A 21,662-nucleotide genomic window follows, 5' to 3' on the forward strand; every position below is an offset into this window, starting at 1 on the left:
GGGAGGGAGCTCTTCTCTTATTGGCGGCTTCGCTTCCCGCGTCTTCCTTGACTGTGGAACAGGACAACGACCAACGTGAGAACGGATGGAGGAGGGTGACTGCGCTATACGCATGCGCACAGGTGCTGTTACTAGAGTCCAGGCCTTGTAACGGGCGTAACGGCTGGCTGCTCCCCCTGCTTCTAAGTGATGACGCAGTAGGAGCAGAAGAGAAGCGCGGTGGGTTGCCTAACGGCCCTGCACTGCTCTGAGCTGAGCCTGCTGCTGTGCGCGCGGGAGTGGGACTGGGAGGCAGCGGGCAGCCTGCCTGTGCAGTGTGCACCGGCGGAGTGTGCGTGTGTGTGGGGGGGCACTTCGCAGGGCCGAGCAACGGGGCTGGCTTTAAAGGGCACCATGCCACGGCCTCGCGCGCGGGGCCGCCTGACCATGGCAGCCGCACGGCTCCGCGCAGTCCTGCGGTCACTTACAACGACGGAAAGATACTTTTCTGTTTTTCTTCCCCGCGCGGGCCCGAGCCGCCCCCCCTCCCACTCCCTGCTGCCCGCTATGGAGCGCGTGAGTGCAGTGTCCGTGTCGTCGTCCCCCCCGCACATGCCTCCGTGCCCCGCTAGCGGTCGCCGTCGCAACCCCACTTTTCTCTGGCAAAGCTGGACGTTGGTCCCGTTGGCTCTGACAGCTGATCAAACGGAACCATTGCCCACAAAAAAGTCGGGGTGGCCGGGACGGGCCTTAAAAGAGGGACGGTGCGGGTCAAAAAGGGACGTATGGTCACCCTAATCTGAGCCGGAATCACTGGAATGCAAAGATCGGTGAATGGCACCTGCAGCGCCAAACGAGACAAAAACAAAAGTGCTGAGCAGACTCACAGCACATGCACTTACTGTGAGCAGCTGGACAGTATTTTTCCCAAGCAGGCCGCCCTGGAACCTCTCGCTGTGCTGGACAGTTTGCCCCCAGAAAGCAATCTGTCAGCTGCAGGCCCATGTGAGCAGACACTTCCTCAGACAGCCAAGATCTCTTCAGACTATCCAAACTTCAACAGCTGGGGCATTTTGCAAAAGCACCCTTTTTAGCAGCTCATATAATTTAGAAAGTCTCTTCACTTCTGCTTCCCACCCACCAGGAAGGCTATCGCTCTCTCTCACAGATAATGTACAAAACACAGCAAGCACCTATGACAGATAGATATCAGTGGCGTACAGAGGGTCTCTGGCGCTCGGGCGCCAAGCCTACATTTGCACTTCCTCAGGCCTCACCACCCCATTTACCTGGTGCGCCACACCCACCTCTCCCACTGCAGCCCTGCAGCCTGGCACCAGCTTGGATGGGGCAGTCTCCCCTCTTCCCCCCCGCCTGGTGAGGGGGACTGAGCCAGCCATTCATGATGCACCGGGGGGGGGGGCAGGTGCTGAGGGGTGCTATCAGAGCCTCCTGTGCCACCCACCCGGTCCCCTACCTATCATGAAGGGCCAGCCCAGCACCCCCTTGCAACCCAGCACCCGGGGACTTGACCCCCCCATCCCCTTCTCGGTATGCCACTGGTAGATATTACTCAGAAGCTTCCAGGCTTATCACAAAACACCTCCACCTTCCCTTCAGGCTTTCAAGGACGCTACACTCATTCTGCTGGTACTCAGGGGCAGGGCATAGATAAACAGCTCCTTTCTCCTATCTAAGGGTCCAGTGAAAGGTTTTATAAACTAGGAAGTAGAGACTATGCTGGGTTTCTCAGAATAACGGGAGTGATCAAAACACCATTAATGTCCATAATGGTTTTAGAGGCCAAAGTTCCATTTTTTCATTGCATAAAAGAGAAGTGAGTTTCTAAAGATCCTGGCATTATGGACCTTTTCAGATCACCCCACATTAATAGTGATGAACTTACCACGGAGGTCACCAGGCATTGTATAACCAACAGAAAGGGCTATTTCTCAGGGATGAACTCTGAAGCTTGCAGGGGATGAGGACAAATAATAGGTATGTGGGTCCCAGTAAAGGTCTGTATGCAATGAATTCAGGAACCCCAACAATGCAAATCCAAAACAATATCCTGTGCATTGTCCAACTTTACAATCTTAGGCAGCAGCAACCTCACAATAGCACAGTGCACCTAGATGAGAACAACCTTGACAGCTGATTTACCAACAGCTAGCTACTGAAGGGTTGCCAATGTGCGTGGCAAGCTTCCACATGCTGCTGCATACTGAGGGGAACTTTCAAGTGGATGTTTCACTACTGAAGCTCTAGGGTAAGCTGTGCACAGATCTTGAGGAAAATAGCCTGCATCCTGAAGCTTTGCTGTCATTGCTAGCATCATCACAGTTCAGCGACACTATTCTATCCCACCAGTTGATGCTAGCTGGCCAAGCCCAGAAGTGGCACTCCACCAACTGAAGCTGCTTTAAGAAATTACCATGCACAGTGAGCTGGAAAGTTTCCTCCTCCTCCTCTAGCAGTATTCGCATGGTGTCATGGCACTAATGCTGGTGGCTGACCGCCAACCCATCCAACTCGTCCAAAGCCACCAGCCACCAATGATTGCCAATATGCTGAAGGACCCTTGTCTCTTATTAATGATGGTCAGGATTGTGGTGCTTAGCAGTGCTTCCTCCATGCAGCCTGACAGCAGTTTGAAAATGGCACTGCTCTGCTAAAACAAGATGAATTATGGGGTACCAGCAAAGGAATCATGGGAGTTTCTGAGTTTGACTACAAGTCCCAGATTTCTGTTAGGTTATGGTAGGCACCCCACAGTGAGTTGTGAGGAAAAATCCCAGAAAGCATTGAGCCTAATAGTAGAACATTGAACCATTGGATATCTACCCAGAATGCAGAGCAGTTATTTTGAAAAACTCATGGCATGCAGTGATTCACAATGGAAGTAGATTAAGACAGCATAAACAAAGCTGCATGGATGCACTTTTTTGCAGTTGTTATACCAGTTTAATTATAATGGAAATGCCTGTACTGAAAAAATCTTTCCTGCATAGACAAGACCTTATGGTTTTAAAGCACTTTGAGGTCCTCGAATGGAAGGCAATATATAAGTGCAAGGTATTGTTCCTTTAGCCGAAACATTTAGCCAAATTTAGGGCCTCACAGGATTGTTTTCCTTTGGGTGAGAAATTGCTGGGTATGTTCTTGGTGTAATCTTGTTTATTCACAAAAATGTGCCCAAAGTCATTTTTCCCTGACTCCAGTAGAAACAAACAACAGCAAGCAGTTTCCTTGGAATACATCATGACTGTATAACCAAGTACCTTTAGTTTATGTCACGCTGCTTATTAAGTATCTTCTTGCAACAAGACACAAATTCATCTAAGTACAGCAAATCCAAGCTGATTATCAATATTATGCATATTATATTAATAGAAATCTGCAGTATAGCAATTTGGTAACAAATTTGATCACTGTAGAGTAATCATGTATTCTGCAATTATGAATTCTGGACTACAGATTTTAAGGCAATCTGCTTTCAGATATGTTGTTTGCCAGGTAGATTTACCCAAGTCAATGAGAAAAGAGTTGAATTAGACAGTTAGTATAGAAGGATGAGAATTTCAGTAGTGGGGAGAGTAGAAGGATTTATAATATATGACTTTAATGTTATTTCATTTCTATCTCTATTGTAGCTCCTACAACTGCACACTTACATTAACTACATTATTCTTTTTTAACTAGGTTGGATTTACTATTTAGTTTTTCTGTTGCTGTGTAAGTGAAATATAGCATATTGTACATAGATAATAATAAATCCAGACCTGTAAACTACAGTACGTATTTCATTATCTCTTAAGGAGCAGGTGGTGGGAGGACGAGTTGTCTAGTGCGTAGGGCTAGGACTTTGGAATCTAGGTTCAATTTCTAGCTTTGCCATAGCATTCCTGTCTGATCTCGGTCACTTTGTTACCTTGTGCCACAGTTCCTCATCTGTAAAATGAAATAATAATTTTCCTATCTCACAGAAATATTGTGTGGATAAAATCCATTAAGACAGTGAGGTGTTCAGATGCTATGGTGATAAGGCCCATGTAAGTAAGCAGATACAGGCTCGGTGCATGAAGGTTGCCTTGTGTTAACTTAAAGGAGCCTAGCGATGGTTATTTTCCTATTGATTTTATGTTTATTGGTTTGTCTGTCATCCTTTAATCAAGTTTTATCAGAGTTATATAAAGACATCTTACAACTATTTTAGTTTATAATGATTTGAAGTTATGTATGCATAGTTTATTATTAGGCATCTTCCCCACACAGCCCATAGCATAAAGCTATTGTAGGTGGGACAGGAGGAGGCAAGGTGGTAACACCTCTGTGCTCCAGCATTCCCTGGCTGATAAAATAACTCTTCGGGGGCCCATCAGCTGCTGATGCAAATTTTTCACTTTAGGTAGTTCTAGCGCCATTTGCATGTTTCCTGCCCCCTTTTTAGAAAATGCTTCTCACTTATCCTATAGATACAACTCTTGTAATTATGGGTACAGGAGCCATATAATGTGTTTAAGAACTTTCACTCCTTCTCGGCCAGAAATCTGATTTAGAAAGAAAGAAAAACAAAACTGACAATGGCTGCGTGTTGAATGAAATGAGAAGTTAGCAAACAGCATAAATGAGGGAAAGTACGTTTGTATTTATTTATTTATTCTTGAGTTGCTATAAGAAACATAGGTTTATAAAAAAGACTTTCAACCCAACACTGTTCCTTTTCTGTTTTGAGACTTACAATGTATATATTTACAAATCTCTGAAAATCTCTTCATTTTTAAACTCCCATCAGAAACATCATAATTTCTTAATGTGAAAATTCTTTGCCATGACAAACTAAAATGGAAACTTGAAACCTAGAAGAAAAAGAGGAACTCTCTGATCACCACAAGATGGTGCTGTGCAGTGTTGCTTGAAATATACCTTTACCATACTAGCCATCTGATTATTATAGCTTTATAAACCAGGATCTTAGAAGGCTAAGATTGGTGGAACAGGCCAGCAAAGCTTTTTTCTTCTTAATTTAATAAATTAATTTAGGCAGCACCACTAGGAGCTTTGTAATAGGGTTGCTCCTCAGCCTAGCCTGGATAGTATTTCAGTAGTGTGTGGTATCTGATGGTGTGAATAAGCTTGTAAAAGGTCCTTGAGACTAACTGGCACACTCCTCATTCCCACCTGCACTGAAAGGCAAATAATTTCACTTTTATGGCATAGTCCAGTTTTTAATAGCTTGAGTGATTGTACTGGGTTTGCTGCTAAACTGACGATATGTGCATGGCTATTGCAACATGTAATGATTTCTCAAATAAACCTCAAGATTTCATTCCTCTTTGTGAAAAGAAGATGCTGAGGTGAAAATTTATGCAGCATTGGTTGCTTAGTTACCAAATAATTATCTTTTTTTTTTTAAAAAAAAATATGTGGGTTAAAAAAGAAGTCCAGAAATGAAAACATGAATAAAAGTGAAAGCATGAGGATGAGAGAAGAAAGTATTTTCTTATGTTTCTGTTTCAGGGAGTGAAAATGTCTTCCACCAAAGTGGGCTTTCATTTGGCTGCCTGCTTACTAAACATTTCAGAAGCCAGAAAAAAAGATATTGTTGAGAAAATAGCTAAAGCTGCTGTTTATGATGATAATGGTAAGAGCAGCAAACAGAATACGTTGGAATAGGAGCATTTCCATATGACGTTTACTAAATTGTATGCTCTGTTATCCTGGAGATAAGTTGCTGTAATAGTTTAACTTATTTTGTGATGTTCTGATTTTATGGTCTTTCTTTTCTTTTTTGCTGCTTGAATCCTTTTTCCTAGTATTTTCCCAGCACGTTATATTTCTGCAGGGGAAACAAATAAATAATCTATACAGGCAGTTCTCAACCTTTTCCATTCTGTGACCCAGCTTTATAAGAGAAAGAAGTTTCAAGAGCTGTTCATAACAAAAGGGAACCCATGAAATTGGTTTGTGACCCCTTGCTTGAGAACCCATGACCTGTACTTATGTGGTCTGTTGTCACATAACGTCCATTAACACAGATGCTTTTTGTTGATGGCCTCATAATGGATTAATAATGCACTGCATTTTTATAACCCCTCCCAAGGCAAGGTGGCAAAGTGACAAAGTCACAAACAGATCTACTTGGCTTTACTTCACCATCTTTCCTCCCTAATACTAGTGCTTGTGAAACCCTCTTTGTGTGTCCCTTCTCCCCAGGGGTGCTGCTGTCTCACCTTTGTCTCTCTCCATTCTCTTTTTCCCACGCGTTCCCTGCCCTCTACTGTCCCTTATTTTCTTTTTTCCTCCTTTTTGTCTTGTTTGGTATCTTAAATTCTTTATTTGCTGATTCCACAATTCCCACTAGTGTCATCCAGCACTTGATGTCAATGAGGAAGCATTAAGGAGGAGACACTGAGGGACTTGCTGGATCAGGTCTGGGAAGTTCATTCCTGTATCCTTATTCATACAAGCAGTCCTGTTGAAGTCAGTGGACTATGTGCATGAGGAACAACCGCTTTATTTGCAGATTGGAACTCCTGGAGGCTTCAGACATAATGATTTAGGCTTCTATTCATCAAAGTATATAAGGATATTTTTAAGCCTGCCCTGGTTAGCAAAGCACTTAGGCCTAGATGCAAAGGCAGTGGGGTGTCTAAATACCGTACCTTTGAGGATCTGGGCCCTAAAAACTTAACTTTAAGCATGCACCTAAAGCCCCATAAAGTTTGGCACATGCTTAAGTGATTGGTGAATCAAGATCTTAAACATCTGTTGTATGATGAGAAGTCTGAAATCTTTTGTTTTTCCTCCCACAGGACAGAAACATCCTCAAGCAACAGTACTTAATATATTTTCTGATTATGATTACAACAGATCAGTCATAACCATAGCAGCTCCCATTGATATGTTAGGTAAGAGGATCTGTTACGTTGCTTAAATATTTTTACACTGCAAAAATTCTCTTGTTTTCTGTTAACTTTTAGACAACTTCTGCTTTGACTGACTGGGAAAAGGCAGGGCTCATTTCTGGTTTCCTGCCCTTTGTAACTACTTGGAGGCTTCCTGGCTATGTTGGGAGTTGGAATTGTCTGAGCTGAACATTCTGATTCTGTAAGTAGCAAGCCCCAAACACACCATTTTTAAAAGGGGAAATCTGCCTGGTGATGGTGTAAAGCTTCTTGGAACTTTACCAAATTGTTGAGATTTTCACACACACAAATGCAAAGTAGCCATCCAATTCTCCTTCATGCCTCTAAAAATCTCTCCCCTAAATAAATAAGGTTTCTATTGTTCCAGTGGGGAAACCAATGGATCATGTCATGAAAAAGAACTTTTACACTCAGGGTATGTTTGATAAGAGTTACTTGCAAGCTCAATTCCAAAATGGATATCAATTTTGTTTATAAACTTCAAATGAAGTTATTCAGAAATTTGGGTGTGAGATTAACATGGATTTTGTTTGGATAACTAAAGTTGTATATATTTCTATAGTTACTTGAGACTGATGCTTTCTTAAAGCTATATACCGCCATTTGTTTTAAAACAGAATTCCCTCTTGGTTTCCTTGTTATCATAATCAGACTCTTATTTATTTAGCAATTTGGTAAAGTTCACAGTGATATTTTACAATAATCTTTACAGTATCACCAGGCAGAATTTCCTTTTATTTCAAAAAAGGTGTGTTTTTGTGCTTGTTACTTTCATTTTAATTATTCATACATTACAACAAGATTAACTCTAACCCCAAATGAGTACTGTTTTTCCATTAGTAATTTCAGAATATAACCATAGCACAGTGCCCTTCTGAAAAAGAAATATAGAATAATATATGTTCTCATTAATGTCCCATGCTGATCAATTTCTAATACTAGTTCACATACCTAAGTTTACTATAAATTATATTATACACTTTTCTTATGAAACATATACACAATATTATTCTAAAATAAAAAAGCAATTGTAAGTACTTTCTCCAAAAGGTCTATTGTACAGATACCAATTGATAGTTCCCATTTAACAGATTCCTTAACAAGTAAATGTTCTGACCCTGGGTTTTTATTTTATGTAGGTAGGATTATTTTGAGAAGAATAAATTTCTTTGCCCACATAATATACACATTCTGATCAATATTAGATTTATCCTCTTACCTATTCATTTTCCACATTAAGTGCTATGGGTTTTTTTTAATAAATGATGTGAGAAGTACATTGTTGTAAAATAGCAACCTTAAATTGTTTTTTAATTTTGTTTTTAAATATGATGGAGAAATAAAATAAGACTCCTTCCCTTCCCCCCTCCCCCCTTAAAAAGGTGCTATACAGATGTTTGACATGTCAGAGAAAACAGTTTAATGAGCGGAAGACAGAATGAGAATGTCAAGAGCCAGCAAATATTACACATTTTAGCATTCAGTACTTCAGTAAAATAAACTGTTACTGAGTTTGGTCTGAAACCAAAAACCACAGGATACAAAATTAATTGCCTTGTGATGAGATTTTTATTTCATTCCAAATGTTTTTTAGTCCATTTCTGTGTGTAATGCACATCTTTCTTGAAGGAAGCACATTTCTAAGAGTTACAGGACCTTGAAATTTCATCAACACATCTCTTCTAAGATCAGCTGGGGGAAAATGGTGCTATTAATGTGTAAAGTGAATTAGAAAGAGGTTATCTGCACCATTTTAGAGCAAGAAGCAAGAAGCTGAGTGCAATTTTAACTCTCTTGTCTCTCTTGTTTGGTTTTAAATTAGTTGTGTTTTTTCAAATAGAATCCCAATTCATGTGATCTTCAGAACAGAAGTATCATTCTGACTAAGCCTTAGTGTTTTATTCAGATTTGATTAATCCCTAATTGTCTCTTGCATTTGTTAGGCAACTATGTCATTGCTGCCTGCACTGAGGCTTTCAAATCAATTGATATGACTATCCAGGAAGGAATCCATCCTTGCCTTGGAGCAGTGGACTTAGTTCCTATCTATCCTCTTTTGGATGTAGACGTGGAGGAGTGTGGAAAAGTGGCTCAAAGTAAGTGGAAGTTTAGAGACAATATTCTGCTGCGGGGATTGAAGAAGAGCGAGAATGATATTATTCCTTAAATTCTGTCTCAGGCCTTGTCTAGAATAGGATTTAAAGGTACAGTCTTCACCTCCCCCTAGGCTTTAACATGACTAGTTCACACAACCTTAAATCCTAGTCTTGACAAGGTCTCTGAGGCCCTGATTAAGGAAAGCACTTAAGTATATATGTTAAGCATGTGCTTAAATGCTTTCCTGAATTGGGACCTGAACCAAAATGGGGTTAGAAATATTTGGCCCTCACAGCAATGCGACTCCATGTTGGGTGTCAAAGCCATGACCTCTTGTGGTCAGCAACATTCTCCATGGTATTCTTTGCATTAGACAGCGTAACTTGCTTGCAAAACATTTTGGGACTCTTTAGGATGAAACTGTTCTGTTCCATTCAGGTTTTTATGCCTTCCATCATCACTCTTAATATCTGAGCTCCTTTCTGAAATACACTGAGTGATATTTGCATTCCTCACATGTGATTTGTCATGGGACATTATGCTGGTGACTTGGCAGTGCTCCCTCCTCTGCAGCTCACAAAGGGTTGGGCTGCTTCTGCAACATTCTTAGTCCCTGAAGGCCTGGGGATCCAGGTGCTTCAGTTAAGACTTGAACTTGTCCTTTGTGTGTCACTATAATGGCTAGAGTGGACACTTTAGATAGAGATGCGTTTCTGACCTGTGGTGAAAGTGAAGCATGTACAAGGTTTCAGTGTGAGAAGGTTAAAATCACTTCACATTAGTTGTTTTAAATAACAGACCTGAAAGAAACAAAAGCTGAGGGGAATGTCAAGTGACTTTGCAGACACAAGATACACATTAGTGCAAGTCGAGCATATATAATCGATGTAAGTGGATTCCAAAGTGCAGACCGTATGCACTTTATTACTCTAAAATCCCAGTGAAAAATCCCATTGTAACCACTGTGTTGTCTGTTACATATTTATAGGAAAGCTTTTGTGATAATATAAACATTATTTAAACTACTGTACAAACAAGCCTTTCATTTTGGTTTAGGCTATCCTTAAAACAAAGAGTCACTGAATGCATAATCTAAATATCCAAAGTTAAAACAGAACCACCATAAAAAGCAATAGCTTCAAGTGAATACAAATAATCCTGGGTAGATGCTTTCAGACCACTTAGGCAAAAAGTAAATAGTGTGCTAGCCCCTTCACAGCTCTGTGAATTGGTGACCTTTAATCTTGGGGTGGGAAGTCTCTATGAGGTAGAGGCTCCAATCCTTACGCTACCATTTCTGCTTCTGGCCTTGCAGACTATGGAAATATAGTACTGGGTTGGAGTGGCACAGGAATGATGGGTCATCATAAGTGGCATTCAGTATTGATAGGGTGTGGATTCTGACCCTTCCATTGACATGTTATTTTTTTTATTGCATTGGACTCATTCAGTTAAATCAAATCTGATAGCTTTTCTGTAAAATTAAGCATTGATGTTGTTCTTGAAAAAAATTTCTACAGACATAGCTGAGATTTTGACCCTTCATGTCCCGGAATGCAGTGTGTTTCTTTTTGGGCAAGCTGATCAACCTGAGAAACGAAGTCTGGTTCAGAGAAGAAAACAACTGGGTTGGTTTAAAGGGAGAGATTTCAATTCTATGGAAGTTAAATCTGATATAGGAGCTGCACCTTCCCAAAGATACGGTCTGACAGGTAGGAACTGCATTGCTTAATATCTGGCTAAAATATAGAATTTGATATGGTCAAAAATGCTCACTGTGGGCCAGGTCTGAAGCCCATTGAAGTCAATGGAATGACTCCCACTTACTTCAGTGGTCAGTGGATCAGGCCCATAAAAGGGCCAAATCGTGAAGCCATTTACTCAGACCATCCTCAGAGAAACTTCCATTGACCTCCATGCCTGAGTAAGGACCTCAGGAGTTGCCTTATAATATAATGTATTGAAAAAATATTAGCAGCCAATTTAAACATATAGGGAAATAAATCTTCACAATGCTATGAGAACCCCAATCAGGGAATCAGCTTTAAAAAAAAAGATTGCTAAGAGAGAAAGAGATTGTCATAAGCATGAGAAGAAGCTTATTTTAAAGTTGACGAACAGTTCTGTGGCACTCTGAAAAAGGACAGAACTGCCTGTCTCATAACATCCTAGAGACAGAAATCACTTTCCATCTTACTAGTAAATCCACTTGGAACTGAGAGATGATGAAGGCTGGTATTTGTCACTGCTTTCTCAACCAGCAGCTCCCTGAGAAGTCTGAGAGAAAGCTTCCCCAAGCATTTACTTCCTCTTCCCTGCTACTTTTCCTGATGGTCATTTAGAAATATGCAGATAATTTTTGCTAAATCATCAATCTTTAAAAAAAATTCTATGGAAGTTTGCCCATTGATCATTCTGCCTTTAATCCTTTAAGGAGACATAACGGTTAGTCAACTATGTTGTCACCCAGATGCAATAGAAACAGTATTACAAGGCAGAAATGATTTAAAAAACATAAAGGCTGTATTTTTCATACTAAAATATATCTGTATGCAAACTCTTGTGAGTATCAGATTTAATTTACTGAGTTATACTTCTTCAGCCAAAAAGTGAGGAGGATAAGAACAAGAATATTCTTCCTTCTAGGATATGAAATCCTTCAATAAAAGGGCACAGAGGAAACTGAATTTTGTCTATATACGTATTGTTGATGATTTGCATTGAGATTTAGAAAGGAACATAAGGGAGTTAGGTGCCCAGGTCCCATTGAATTTCAATGAGATTTGGGTGTGTAACTTCCTCCGGCTCCTTTGAAAATCCCACCCTAGGTCTGTGCATACAAAATAATATTTGTATTATTATGATTATTTACTTATTTGTAACACACCAGTACTTGGTATATTCAGGGCAATTGTTGAATTTCCCCATTAATGCCATGATTCAGCAAGGCACTTAAGCATGTTTCTAACTTCAAGCATGTGAATAGTCCCACTGAAATCAAAAAGGCTACTCTCACACTTAAAACTTCTCCATGTGCTTACGTGTCTTGCTCAATCAGGCCCTAAGATTCTGACCATGTAAGCACTTATGCTCCTTTTTATAGAGTTGTAGAGTTTAAGGCCAGAAGGGACCACTAGATCATCTAGTCTGACCTGTGTATCACAGGCTGCCAACACCACCCAGCACCCGCCCACTAACCCCAAGAACTGAAATGAGACCAAAGTTTTACAGCCCACAAGACACTAGACTATCATGTACTACAGGCAGAGAATAGGAGGGAGTGAGATACCCCAAAATCTGAGGCCCCTGCAGTGGCAGGGAAATGATTAAGTGAGAGAGATCCAGATAATTTTGGCAAGTGATCCGTATCCAACAGCTTCAGAAGAGGGTGAAAAACCCCCAAGGTGACTGCCAATCTGACCTGGGGGAAAATTCCTTCTCAACCCCACGTAGAGTGATCAATTAGACCCTGAACATGTAAGAACCAGGCAGCCAAGCACCTGAAGAGGGAATGCTTGATGACACCTCACAGCCCGACCCACCCCATCCTATATCCCATTTCCAGCTGTGTGGCCTTCAGAGAAAGGAGTTTAAAAAAAACAAACAAATCCAGACATCATTGGGGAGCCCCTGTAGGTGGCTGACTGAAACCCTGAAGCATGAAGGTAAGTAGTCCCATTGAGACTGTTCACATGTGTAAAGTTGAATATGTGCATAAGTGTTTGTAGGATTGGGGGCCAAGCTGGGACCTATATAGAAAGTAATAGCAGTGGGGAGCTGGGTAGGGAGTGTTGACCGTGCTCTTTTCCTAACTTGAATCACTGCTATGAATATCACTTGTGGGTTATATTTATTTCCCCCATTAAACACCACTATTTTTTTTTCTTGAAAATTTAAATGACTAAAATAAAAACTCATTGTCATCCATCCAGCTCCTATAGTGAAAAGTCCAATAACATATTAGTCCATATTCCCACAATATAGGACAAAAGTTAGTAAAGAGCTGATTTCATTTTCAAGTTTCCAAGATGGTTTTTACAAACAAAAGGAGATGGTAGCAGAAGACTTTAGAAAAAACTGGCAATGTCCCCCTCCTTTTGTGAATGTTGTTGTTCTAATAATAACGATCATCCTTAGCTGTAATATAGAACTTTTTAATCAATAGATCTCAAAGTGCTTTACAAAGTATGTCAGCATCATTATCCCCATTTTATAGATGGGGAAACTGAGGCAAATATTGATGAAGTGACTTGCCCAAGATCAGGTGAAGATCTATCAATAATAACTTTCAGGTCTATAAATAAGCACCATATTAAAAAAAAAAAAAAACCCCAAACCCTTTTAAAATAGATTGCAGAGTTGTTCCACCCTCCATGACTGGTAATCTAAATATTGATTATAGTGGGCATCAAGGAGTACCGCGTCTGACCAACCTTTGCCCTTGACTTTGGGAAATCCAGGCAGTGGTCTCACCCCTACAAATTACGCATGATTCATGTTGATCAAATGGATAGACTCCTTGGCCTTGTCGTTCTGAATTCTGACAGCAAAATTCCCAGTTGGGGAAAATTGTTACAAAAGAAGCCTTTAATTGTTGTTGCTGCTTTTAGTTGAATTTCAATAAAGAATTCAAGTGACAAGTTGGGACAGCACTCCAAAGCTCATGTATGGCAGAGCACATAGAGCTTGATCCTGCTTCCACTACAATCAGTGAAAACAGTAAAGAAATATATAAGCATGTTCAGACTTCGTCGTGTTCCTAGAGCTCAGAACCCAGTGCTGCAATGAAGTGAGATAGAAGGGCATCACAGGCATTGCTGTGCATGTGAGGAAGCCACCTATCCCACAATGCTTCTGAAATTCCATCCCTAGAATTGCTACAGTTAATAGTGTCTATGATTATCTAGGGCAGGTGTGAGCTGTGGACATGTGTGCGCTTATTCTTTTTGGAGTTCATCAGCATGATGCAGATTTATCAAACTCGGGCTTGTGTGAGGATCTGGAAACTCTACCTGAGGAAAGCCTTTCACAATTCTTGCTTACACAATGTATTGTAGGGAAAGAGCTCCGGACACATGGACGTAGGTCAGGACAAGAGTAGGATAAAGAATGAATTTTTTAGTTTGTTAGCAACTCTGAGAATTAAAAAAAGCCAAACCTCTAGTCTCTGGTCAAACCAAAACAAATTTTAAAAAAGGCAAATTAAAAAGTTGGGGGAAAAAATTAATTTCAGGTCAAACCAAACATGTTTTGAGTTTTGATATTTTAAATTTTTTAAATACAGATTTGAAGGAAATTTCAGAAGGTTGTGACATTTTGAAATAAAAACAGTTCAGTGAAAACCATCATGAATTTGCAAAACATTTTGGTGTTACCAAATCTTTTTTCCCTCTGAAAACTTTCCCCCAGCTCTAGTTAGAACAGAATGGGCACCTTCGTTGTTCCCAGAACTAGCAGTTTTGGCTTTACTTGTGCCTCCCAAGTTTTACTCTTGAATTTGACAGTTGAACAAATCACAAAATCTCAAAGCAAAAGTCAGTTAAAATCACTAAGTTTCATTTGAGCTCTGTCTGCATGGTGGGATAATGCATTGTATGGGGGTGTGGTTTCTAAAGCACACTGACATACTGCATGTTAATTAGTCCATGTAAACCCTGCTGGTGCACACTAAATATTCCCTGGTGTCTTTTAACATAGTTTGAAATGCTGTATGAAACAGAACTACGTTAAAGCACAGTAGGGAACATGGAGCACATGCCAACAAGGTCTACACAGACTAACTAATATGCAACACATGCGTGTGCTTTTCTATACAGACCTCTACATAATACACATTACCCCACGGTATAGACAAACGGTTGGGTTCAAGTCAAACAAAAGCAAGTGAAATACAGCAGCCCATGTTCACCAGAAGCTAGACCTAGGTGTGCTTGAAAACCAGAACTGTCCATTTCATTTGCTTTGGGTCATCATACCAAAGTTTTGCTCTGCTCTGCTCCAAATCTGTCTTTGGTTGCGCTTATTTGCATGCCAGTACCCAGTGTATCCCCAGCTCATTTTTGTTCTTTAGAAGCACTGCAGAGTTGATCATGGAACAAACCAAATAGTTTGCTTTTTAGCCAGAGGGAGAGAGGAAAGAGCTCAGTGCTGTTTTGTGGAGTTTTATTTTTGTTCAGACTGATGGTGAAGCAGTAAGATTGATCTCCACACTAATGTCCCAATTCTGGCAGGATGTTGCGCCTAAATGACTGCCAAAAACTCACACACAGCAGGAAAATGACAGGATGGATATTTTCCATCCACTCAAATCCTGGCTCCCCCAAAACGCTGCTGAGCAGCTGCTCCACAGGCCATCCATGATAGAAGCCAGCACAGAGATCAGGGAATATGGTCTGCATGTCTTTGCAAACGTGCCATGGACCCTTCCTCCATCTCCTCTCTCCCCAGCCTACAGATTATTCACTCGTGATTCTAGCAGGAAATAACTCATATTGGAATACAGTCACTGACACTCTTTAATGTTCTAGTTCAGCTGTCTTCTGTTTAGTGGATTTCCTTCAAAAACTACCGGGGTAGTTATCGCCTTTGTGTATGTGTGCGCGTATATGCGCACATGCTGCAGACATGTAAAAATTTGGTAGAACTAGCTATGGCCATACATAATGTGAGCAAAAACTTCAAAATGTCCCTCAGTTCTGCCAACAGACTTCATTCTGATTCAGCAGTGTTACTACTTCACTGTGGGCTTCTCCATTGCATCCCAGTGGTATGGTGGTCGGGGATTCAGTCTGTTATTTATGGTCTAATCCAGATTTCTTGAGCCAAAGTCCCCTGCTGCATATGGCCTGTGCACTAAACCAGCTGGGTGTCCCTGCCCACTTACCACCAATTTATTTAATCTGAAAAACATCCTGAGAAAATAAGCAGAACCATTACTGAGTTATCTACTCTCCTCCATATAAAATAAAGCTCTTTGTATACTTCTAGGGGGAAAAGAGTACTCTCAGAGCCTTTGACTTTATTGAAAATGACAATGTTTGGATCCTGTTTTAGAAAAGTTATATGTGAATAATTTTCTGAGAGAAGAATACATGCTTTTCTTCTATGATCACTGCTTTTTATTTTTCTAATGGACTTTTCACCATTGTTTTGTCTGAATACATTTTTATTTTTGTTGCTCCAGACGTGAGCCTGCCACAAGCATCTTTAAACCAGACATTAATACCATAGATCACAGTCATTACTGCCAGTGCCCAAACACAAATATTGCATTTGTGTATGGGAGAAAAAATACACATCAGATCTTAATTAAGTGCTTTTGTTTTCTCTGTACGCACAGAGAAACAATCTGGCATAAAGAGTTTACAACACTATCAGTTAACTGTACCGTTCTTTGTGGTATCGTGATCACCAGCTATACAGTGCACAATTCAGAATTTTTTAAAAATAGCAAAATTGTCAGAGACATGTTAGGCTTTGTATTTTTCCTTGATACGTAAGTAGAGCAGGGAGAGAGATTTGTAATGAATAATTTATCTGAATTTGGCCTTGTTTGTTGTTGTTTGCAGATTGGTCATAACCAGGCTGCTTGTTTTGGGCTGCATTTGAATCTAGTGTAGAGCACTGGACTGGGCATTGGAGACATGGCTTCTGATTGCCTTGGCCACTGAACTGCTGCGTAACCTTTGGCAGGGCAATTAATTTCTCTGTGTCTCTCTTTCTTCTCCCACCATTAGTCTGTTTAGATTGTCAGCATTTTGGGACAGGGACTGTCTCGTGTGCAAGTACTGCCCCTAATACAATGAGGCCCCCATCTTGTTGGGATTTCTAAGCACTACTGTAATAAAAATAAATCATTCAAACTTTATTATTATTTATGTGGGGGGGAAATGCAGCCCTTGGATTGCTCATGAATTGTTGAAAGCAACCATTAATGTGATTCTTCATGCTGTGACAGCTCACCTTAGTCACATGGCAGTGTTTCTGTTCCCTTTTTGGATGACAGATACACAGATAAAATGGACTGAATCTTTGCGTAAATAAATATTAACATAAATATTAATAAGACATTTGCTTCTTGCAAACAAAAATTCACTCCTAAAGGTTGAGGAAAACAAGAAAGATCCCGGATGCCATCAAAATGAATTCCATTACCATCAGAGGAGTTAGGCCAGATACACTTTGCTACAACTGAGACTGATGTACATCTAAAAATTATATTGACCTAGCTACATCATTTAGGGCTGTGAAAAATTTTGCATCCTGTACGACGTAGTTAGGTTGATATAACCTTCACTCTAAATTCTTCCATCGATCTAGCTATTGGCTTTCAGAGAGGTGGGTTACCTACATTTATGGGAAAACCCCTTTTTTCAATGTAGGAAGCATCCACACTATAGTGGCACAGCTGTAGTGCTGTAACTGTGCTGCTGTAGCATTGACGTACCCTGAGAGCAGAATTAGGCCTACTGTGTGCTGAATGCCATGGTTGCTCAGGGAATGGTTAGGGGAAAATACTGTGTAAACCAAGCAGCATTATAAATATCAACTAAACATAGGCAGGATATACGCAAGTTTCATTAGGACATGTAAAGTAAATGTCCAAGAATGTTTGTTACATGAATCCAGATATCTGAAAATTGCAGTAAATGTGAAGTGGAACAAAATAAAATTCTATCATACTGCAAAAGTTAAAAAGAAGGAGGTGAAACAGAAGTGTCGATGGATGAATGCACACTTATTCATAATTTTAAAAGCCTTTTTAAGATATTCATAATTTTTGTTTTAAATTAGTATGCTATTTTTAATTTGTTAAATTGATGCTTTATTATTTTGTAATTTATTTAACCAGCAAAATGCACCTGTATGATCTTGTTTGTAGTGAAGTCTTGCATTTTTGTTTGTTTGTTTTGTCTTTTGTTTTTTTACTCTCAGTTTTAGCAAGGTTGATTGAGGCCTCAGGGGCTTAAATGGGTGGCATGATCTTAAAGGGTTCCCAGGTCCTACACAGCATCGAAAATCATACGCTGTGTGTCACACAAATTGTCCCTGTCTGAGGTTATGCGCGGTGAATCTTGAGCTGATCTGAGAATAGGCGCAAGTAGAATTTTGCATTCTAGTCCTGTGCTTGTAATATACACTGAGGTGTAAGTTTGTGTACGGTGGGATAGTGGAAAAATTAAAATGTTAGGTTCAGGTGATAGTCCTTATTTTCCCATGGATGGTGCTCTGTACTCGTTATCAGGTGCAATGCGAGTTTGGAGACAACCCAAAGATTCTTGTTCCATTGCCCAGCAGGGACCATCATGAAGGAGATGCTCTCCTGTTGCTTGAGGCAAGTAAACGTGTATATATGGGTTAGTTTCCATATCCCTTAGCAGAAGTTTGATTGTGCAGTAGCCTTAGGCCACGTCTATACTGATGGCAGCAAATTTGCTGCCACCAGATCGATCTTTCTGGATCAATTGAGGGGTCAGTGTAGACCTGCTCAATCAATCAGGAAGTCAACGCTGGTAAACCACCCCATCAAGTAGCGTAGTGCTGCGTCGGCACAGCGCAGTGTAGACAGCGTGCAGAAGGGAAGCAGAGCAGTCGACGTGAGTTATGCAAGCTATATGCAAGCTACTCTGCGTAGTTTGCGTAACTCCCATCGACTGCCGCCGAATCTCCAGGTAAGTGTAGACCAGGGCTTAGAGTAGGTTGTCTGCTTCTCCAGTCAGTAGTTGAGCATGGCATCCAGAACAATTGTGAGAGGTAACACAGGGACCCGAAACAAAGGGTGTGCTAAAATAGCTTGCAGGGGTCACTGAGTTAGGGGAGGTAAGGGCCGCCTGGTATATTTCTTTTTCAAGATTGAGAGATTTGATCAAGAGTTGATCCATGGTGGACACTTCCTCTGCAAGAGCAACGCTAAAAAGCATCAACTGATCTTTAACCGTGCAAAAAAGAAATATCTATTCCATGTCTTATATGAACTGATTTGTTTCCTACAAGAATTTGTGATAAATGTTTGGTCCATTGCATTTTGAAAGGAGAGAAATTTAATATTGATTAAATCACTTCTAATCTAATTCATTCATGCAGAATTCCCAAGAATTAGACCAAGGGGCCCATCATTAGGAACTGAAATATTATATACCTATTCCTTCAGAATGTGGGGAAGCATAAATGTGTCTAGTCTAGTTTCAATAAGCCTGTTTCTCCGTACATGCAAAGGGATCTCTATTTTTTGCAGGCATCAAGTAAAGTGAGCAAAACAAAAGAAATGTTAGTGAGCTGGAGAATAAAAGGAAAAGCTTGAACATGTACATGTTGGGATACTTGTATTCATAAAATATTGGTTTGAAAACAAGAAGCATAGAATTACAAAGATAAAATGAGTTTAAAATAATTGCTAAGGCGACAAGGTCCGGCCTCAGATGTTCATGAACACTCTCACTTAATTCAGTTGGAGTCATTGGGATACATTCAAGGCCAAAATCTGGCCTCAGATCATTATAAATATGAAAACAGATGCAGAGGCAAAGTCACAGGAATTCATAAGGAGTATTGTGCTGATTGACTCATCTGTTTTTCTGCTGATTATAGGTGTTGGACCCAGCCCCTATGTGATGAATTGCAATGTGACTATAGACACTCGAGACATGGCTACAGGAAGAGATATAGCAAGTGCTGTCCGAGGCAGTAATACAAGTGGTTTAAAGGGTGTACAGACTATGGCTTTTCCCCACAATGGGAAAATTGAAATAGCTTGTAATATGGAGAGCTTTGAAGACGAAGACAATACAGTGACCACACATGAAGACTCTGGGTACATTTCGTATTGTGTTCTTGGAAAGACTTTTTCTTATGTATCCCCTCAATCTATAGAGGCTCAAATTAAAAAGCTGGCCAGCAACTATGGGATAAGTACCGCCAGGACATCATTAGTTGAATTTACCCCAGAGGAATGTAAGCACTGTGCTGCATATGCATTAAGGAAAGGCATTGGAGAGTTCTGGAGGCTGAGGAGAGGCATGTTCATGTGATGTCCATTTTACCTTGGCAGTTATAAATCATGGAAATTATGGTCCTTATTAATGAAAGAAACCCACATTATTTTATTTATGTGGAGAGAGACACATGCACAGTTGCAAAGAGGGGACCATTTCATGCTTGCAAGTGTGTATTGGTTACCCTTGTAGTCCAATCGGGGATGATGTTATACACTACCACAGAAAACCAAAGGTGGTTTGTCAGACCTGATTCTGGCGGTCTGTTGGTTTTAATGGGCTGTCCAGTGATCAAATGTCTCAATTCCTTGAGAACCAGGTGTTTGCAGGCTCCACTGATGGCTTGTTTAGCAATAGTTTGGCCATCCCTAGGTGCCAGCTGTTGGACCTCACATGTCATTGGTAGATAGTAGAGTTCAAGGCTTCATCACATTGACAGGGGGAAAACTGCTTTTCTGGAGTGCGGGAAAGCAGGGCCTTGAATATGAGGGGACAGTGGAAAGAGTTATCTCTTTCTTTGTCTGGGGAGATAGCAGTGATTGGAGCTAATAAAAAAATGGGGAAATCTTTCACAAAAAATGTGTTTTTGTTTTTTCATTCATTTAACACGTTTGAAATTTGAATGCTTTCTACCAGTTCCAGGGGTGGGTAGAGATCCTTCACTGATACAGCTCTGCATCAAGAGTAGCTGAGAATCCAAAGGGACCTTCAGTCAGCAAACTTGAATCACAAAAGGTGGGAATGCTCTCTCAAGAGAAGGGCAGATATTGTCTCTACAATTTCCTCTGTTTTTTTGTCCCAGAATCATCTGTGTCTTAATCAGGTTGAGCTTCAGCCAGCTAGCACTCATTCAAGCCCGATCTCAGATAAACTGAGAGAGAGCCAACTGACTACCCCATCTGTCAAATGGCAGAGACAGAACTGAATGCCATCAGCATGCAGAGGGTACTGCAATGAAAATCTTGCTGTCTCCCCTAAAGACCTTACATAAAGACTGAACAAGAGCAGGTGACAAAATATGTGTCTGTGGCTTAGTAACACTTACTGGGAAATTCAGTGGCAGTCGACTGGAGTTACGCAAGCTATGTAGAGTAGCTTGCGTAACTCATGTTGACTTACTAAATCCTCTTCTACGCATCATCTCCACTATGCTGCGCTGACAGGAAATGCGTTCCTGTCGAAGCAGCACTACACCTTTTGAGGAAATGGTTTCATTGAATCAACTTCCAGATCGATTGAGCAGATCTTCACTGCCACTCAATTGATCCGGATAGATCAATCTGACAGCAGCGAATTTGCCGCCGTCAGTGTGTACATACCCTGTGATTCCCGTATCAGAGAGCTGTGGTGGTCAATGAGCAATTATCCAACACCACTGCTCACAAACAGAAAAGAGCTGAGGTGCTGAAGCACAAGTCTGTCTCTGTCAGGGTGAACAAATGTATTGGCAGTTCCTTGTAATAACAAAATCAAGGACCAAAATAGTATGGGCCATCCCCAGAGGAGTTTATCAACCATGGAGACTAGATGCAGCATCCATGCTATACTGAGGATATAAACCAGGTTAAAAGGAGGTCAAGGAAACCTCAGGATCTCCAAAAAGTTAGAGGCAATGGTGAGATGGTCACCATCAAGAAATACACCTTTAGAAACTGCTTTGTATCTA

General features: G+C 40.7%; 1 protein-coding gene across 2 annotated transcripts; it reads left to right on the forward strand.

Annotated features, from left to right (window-relative positions):
• The first annotated feature begins 62 nt into the window (after window positions 1–62).
• Window positions 63–20,569, forward strand: FTCDNL1 (formiminotransferase cyclodeaminase N-terminal like). Of its 2 annotated transcripts, XM_067549831.1 has the most exons (6): window positions 108–219; window positions 5,500–5,623; window positions 6,795–6,890; window positions 8,852–9,004; window positions 10,526–10,717; window positions 19,593–20,569. In XM_067549831.1, exons 2-6 carry the CDS (start codon window positions 5,509–5,511, stop codon window positions 20,030–20,032), a joined length of 996 nt encoding a protein of 331 aa, XP_067405932.1. In that variant the 5' UTR covers window positions 108–219; window positions 5,500–5,508; the 3' UTR covers window positions 20,033–20,569. The 2 variants fall into 2 exon arrangements, with proteins under 2 accessions (XP_067405933.1, XP_067405932.1); XM_067549832.1 differs by lacking the exon at window positions 5,500–5,623 and having other exon boundaries at window positions 63–122.
• The last annotated feature ends 1,093 nt before the right edge of the window (window positions 20,570–21,662 follow it).

Source organism: Emydura macquarii, unplaced genomic scaffold (assembly GCF_026122565.2).
Source record: "Emydura macquarii macquarii isolate MOO-44397 ecotype Brisbane River unplaced genomic scaffold, CSIRO-AGI_Emac_v2 contig_1253, whole genome shotgun sequence".
In the NCBI taxonomy this organism is placed as follows: Eukaryota; Metazoa; Chordata; order Testudines; family Chelidae; genus Emydura; species Emydura macquarii.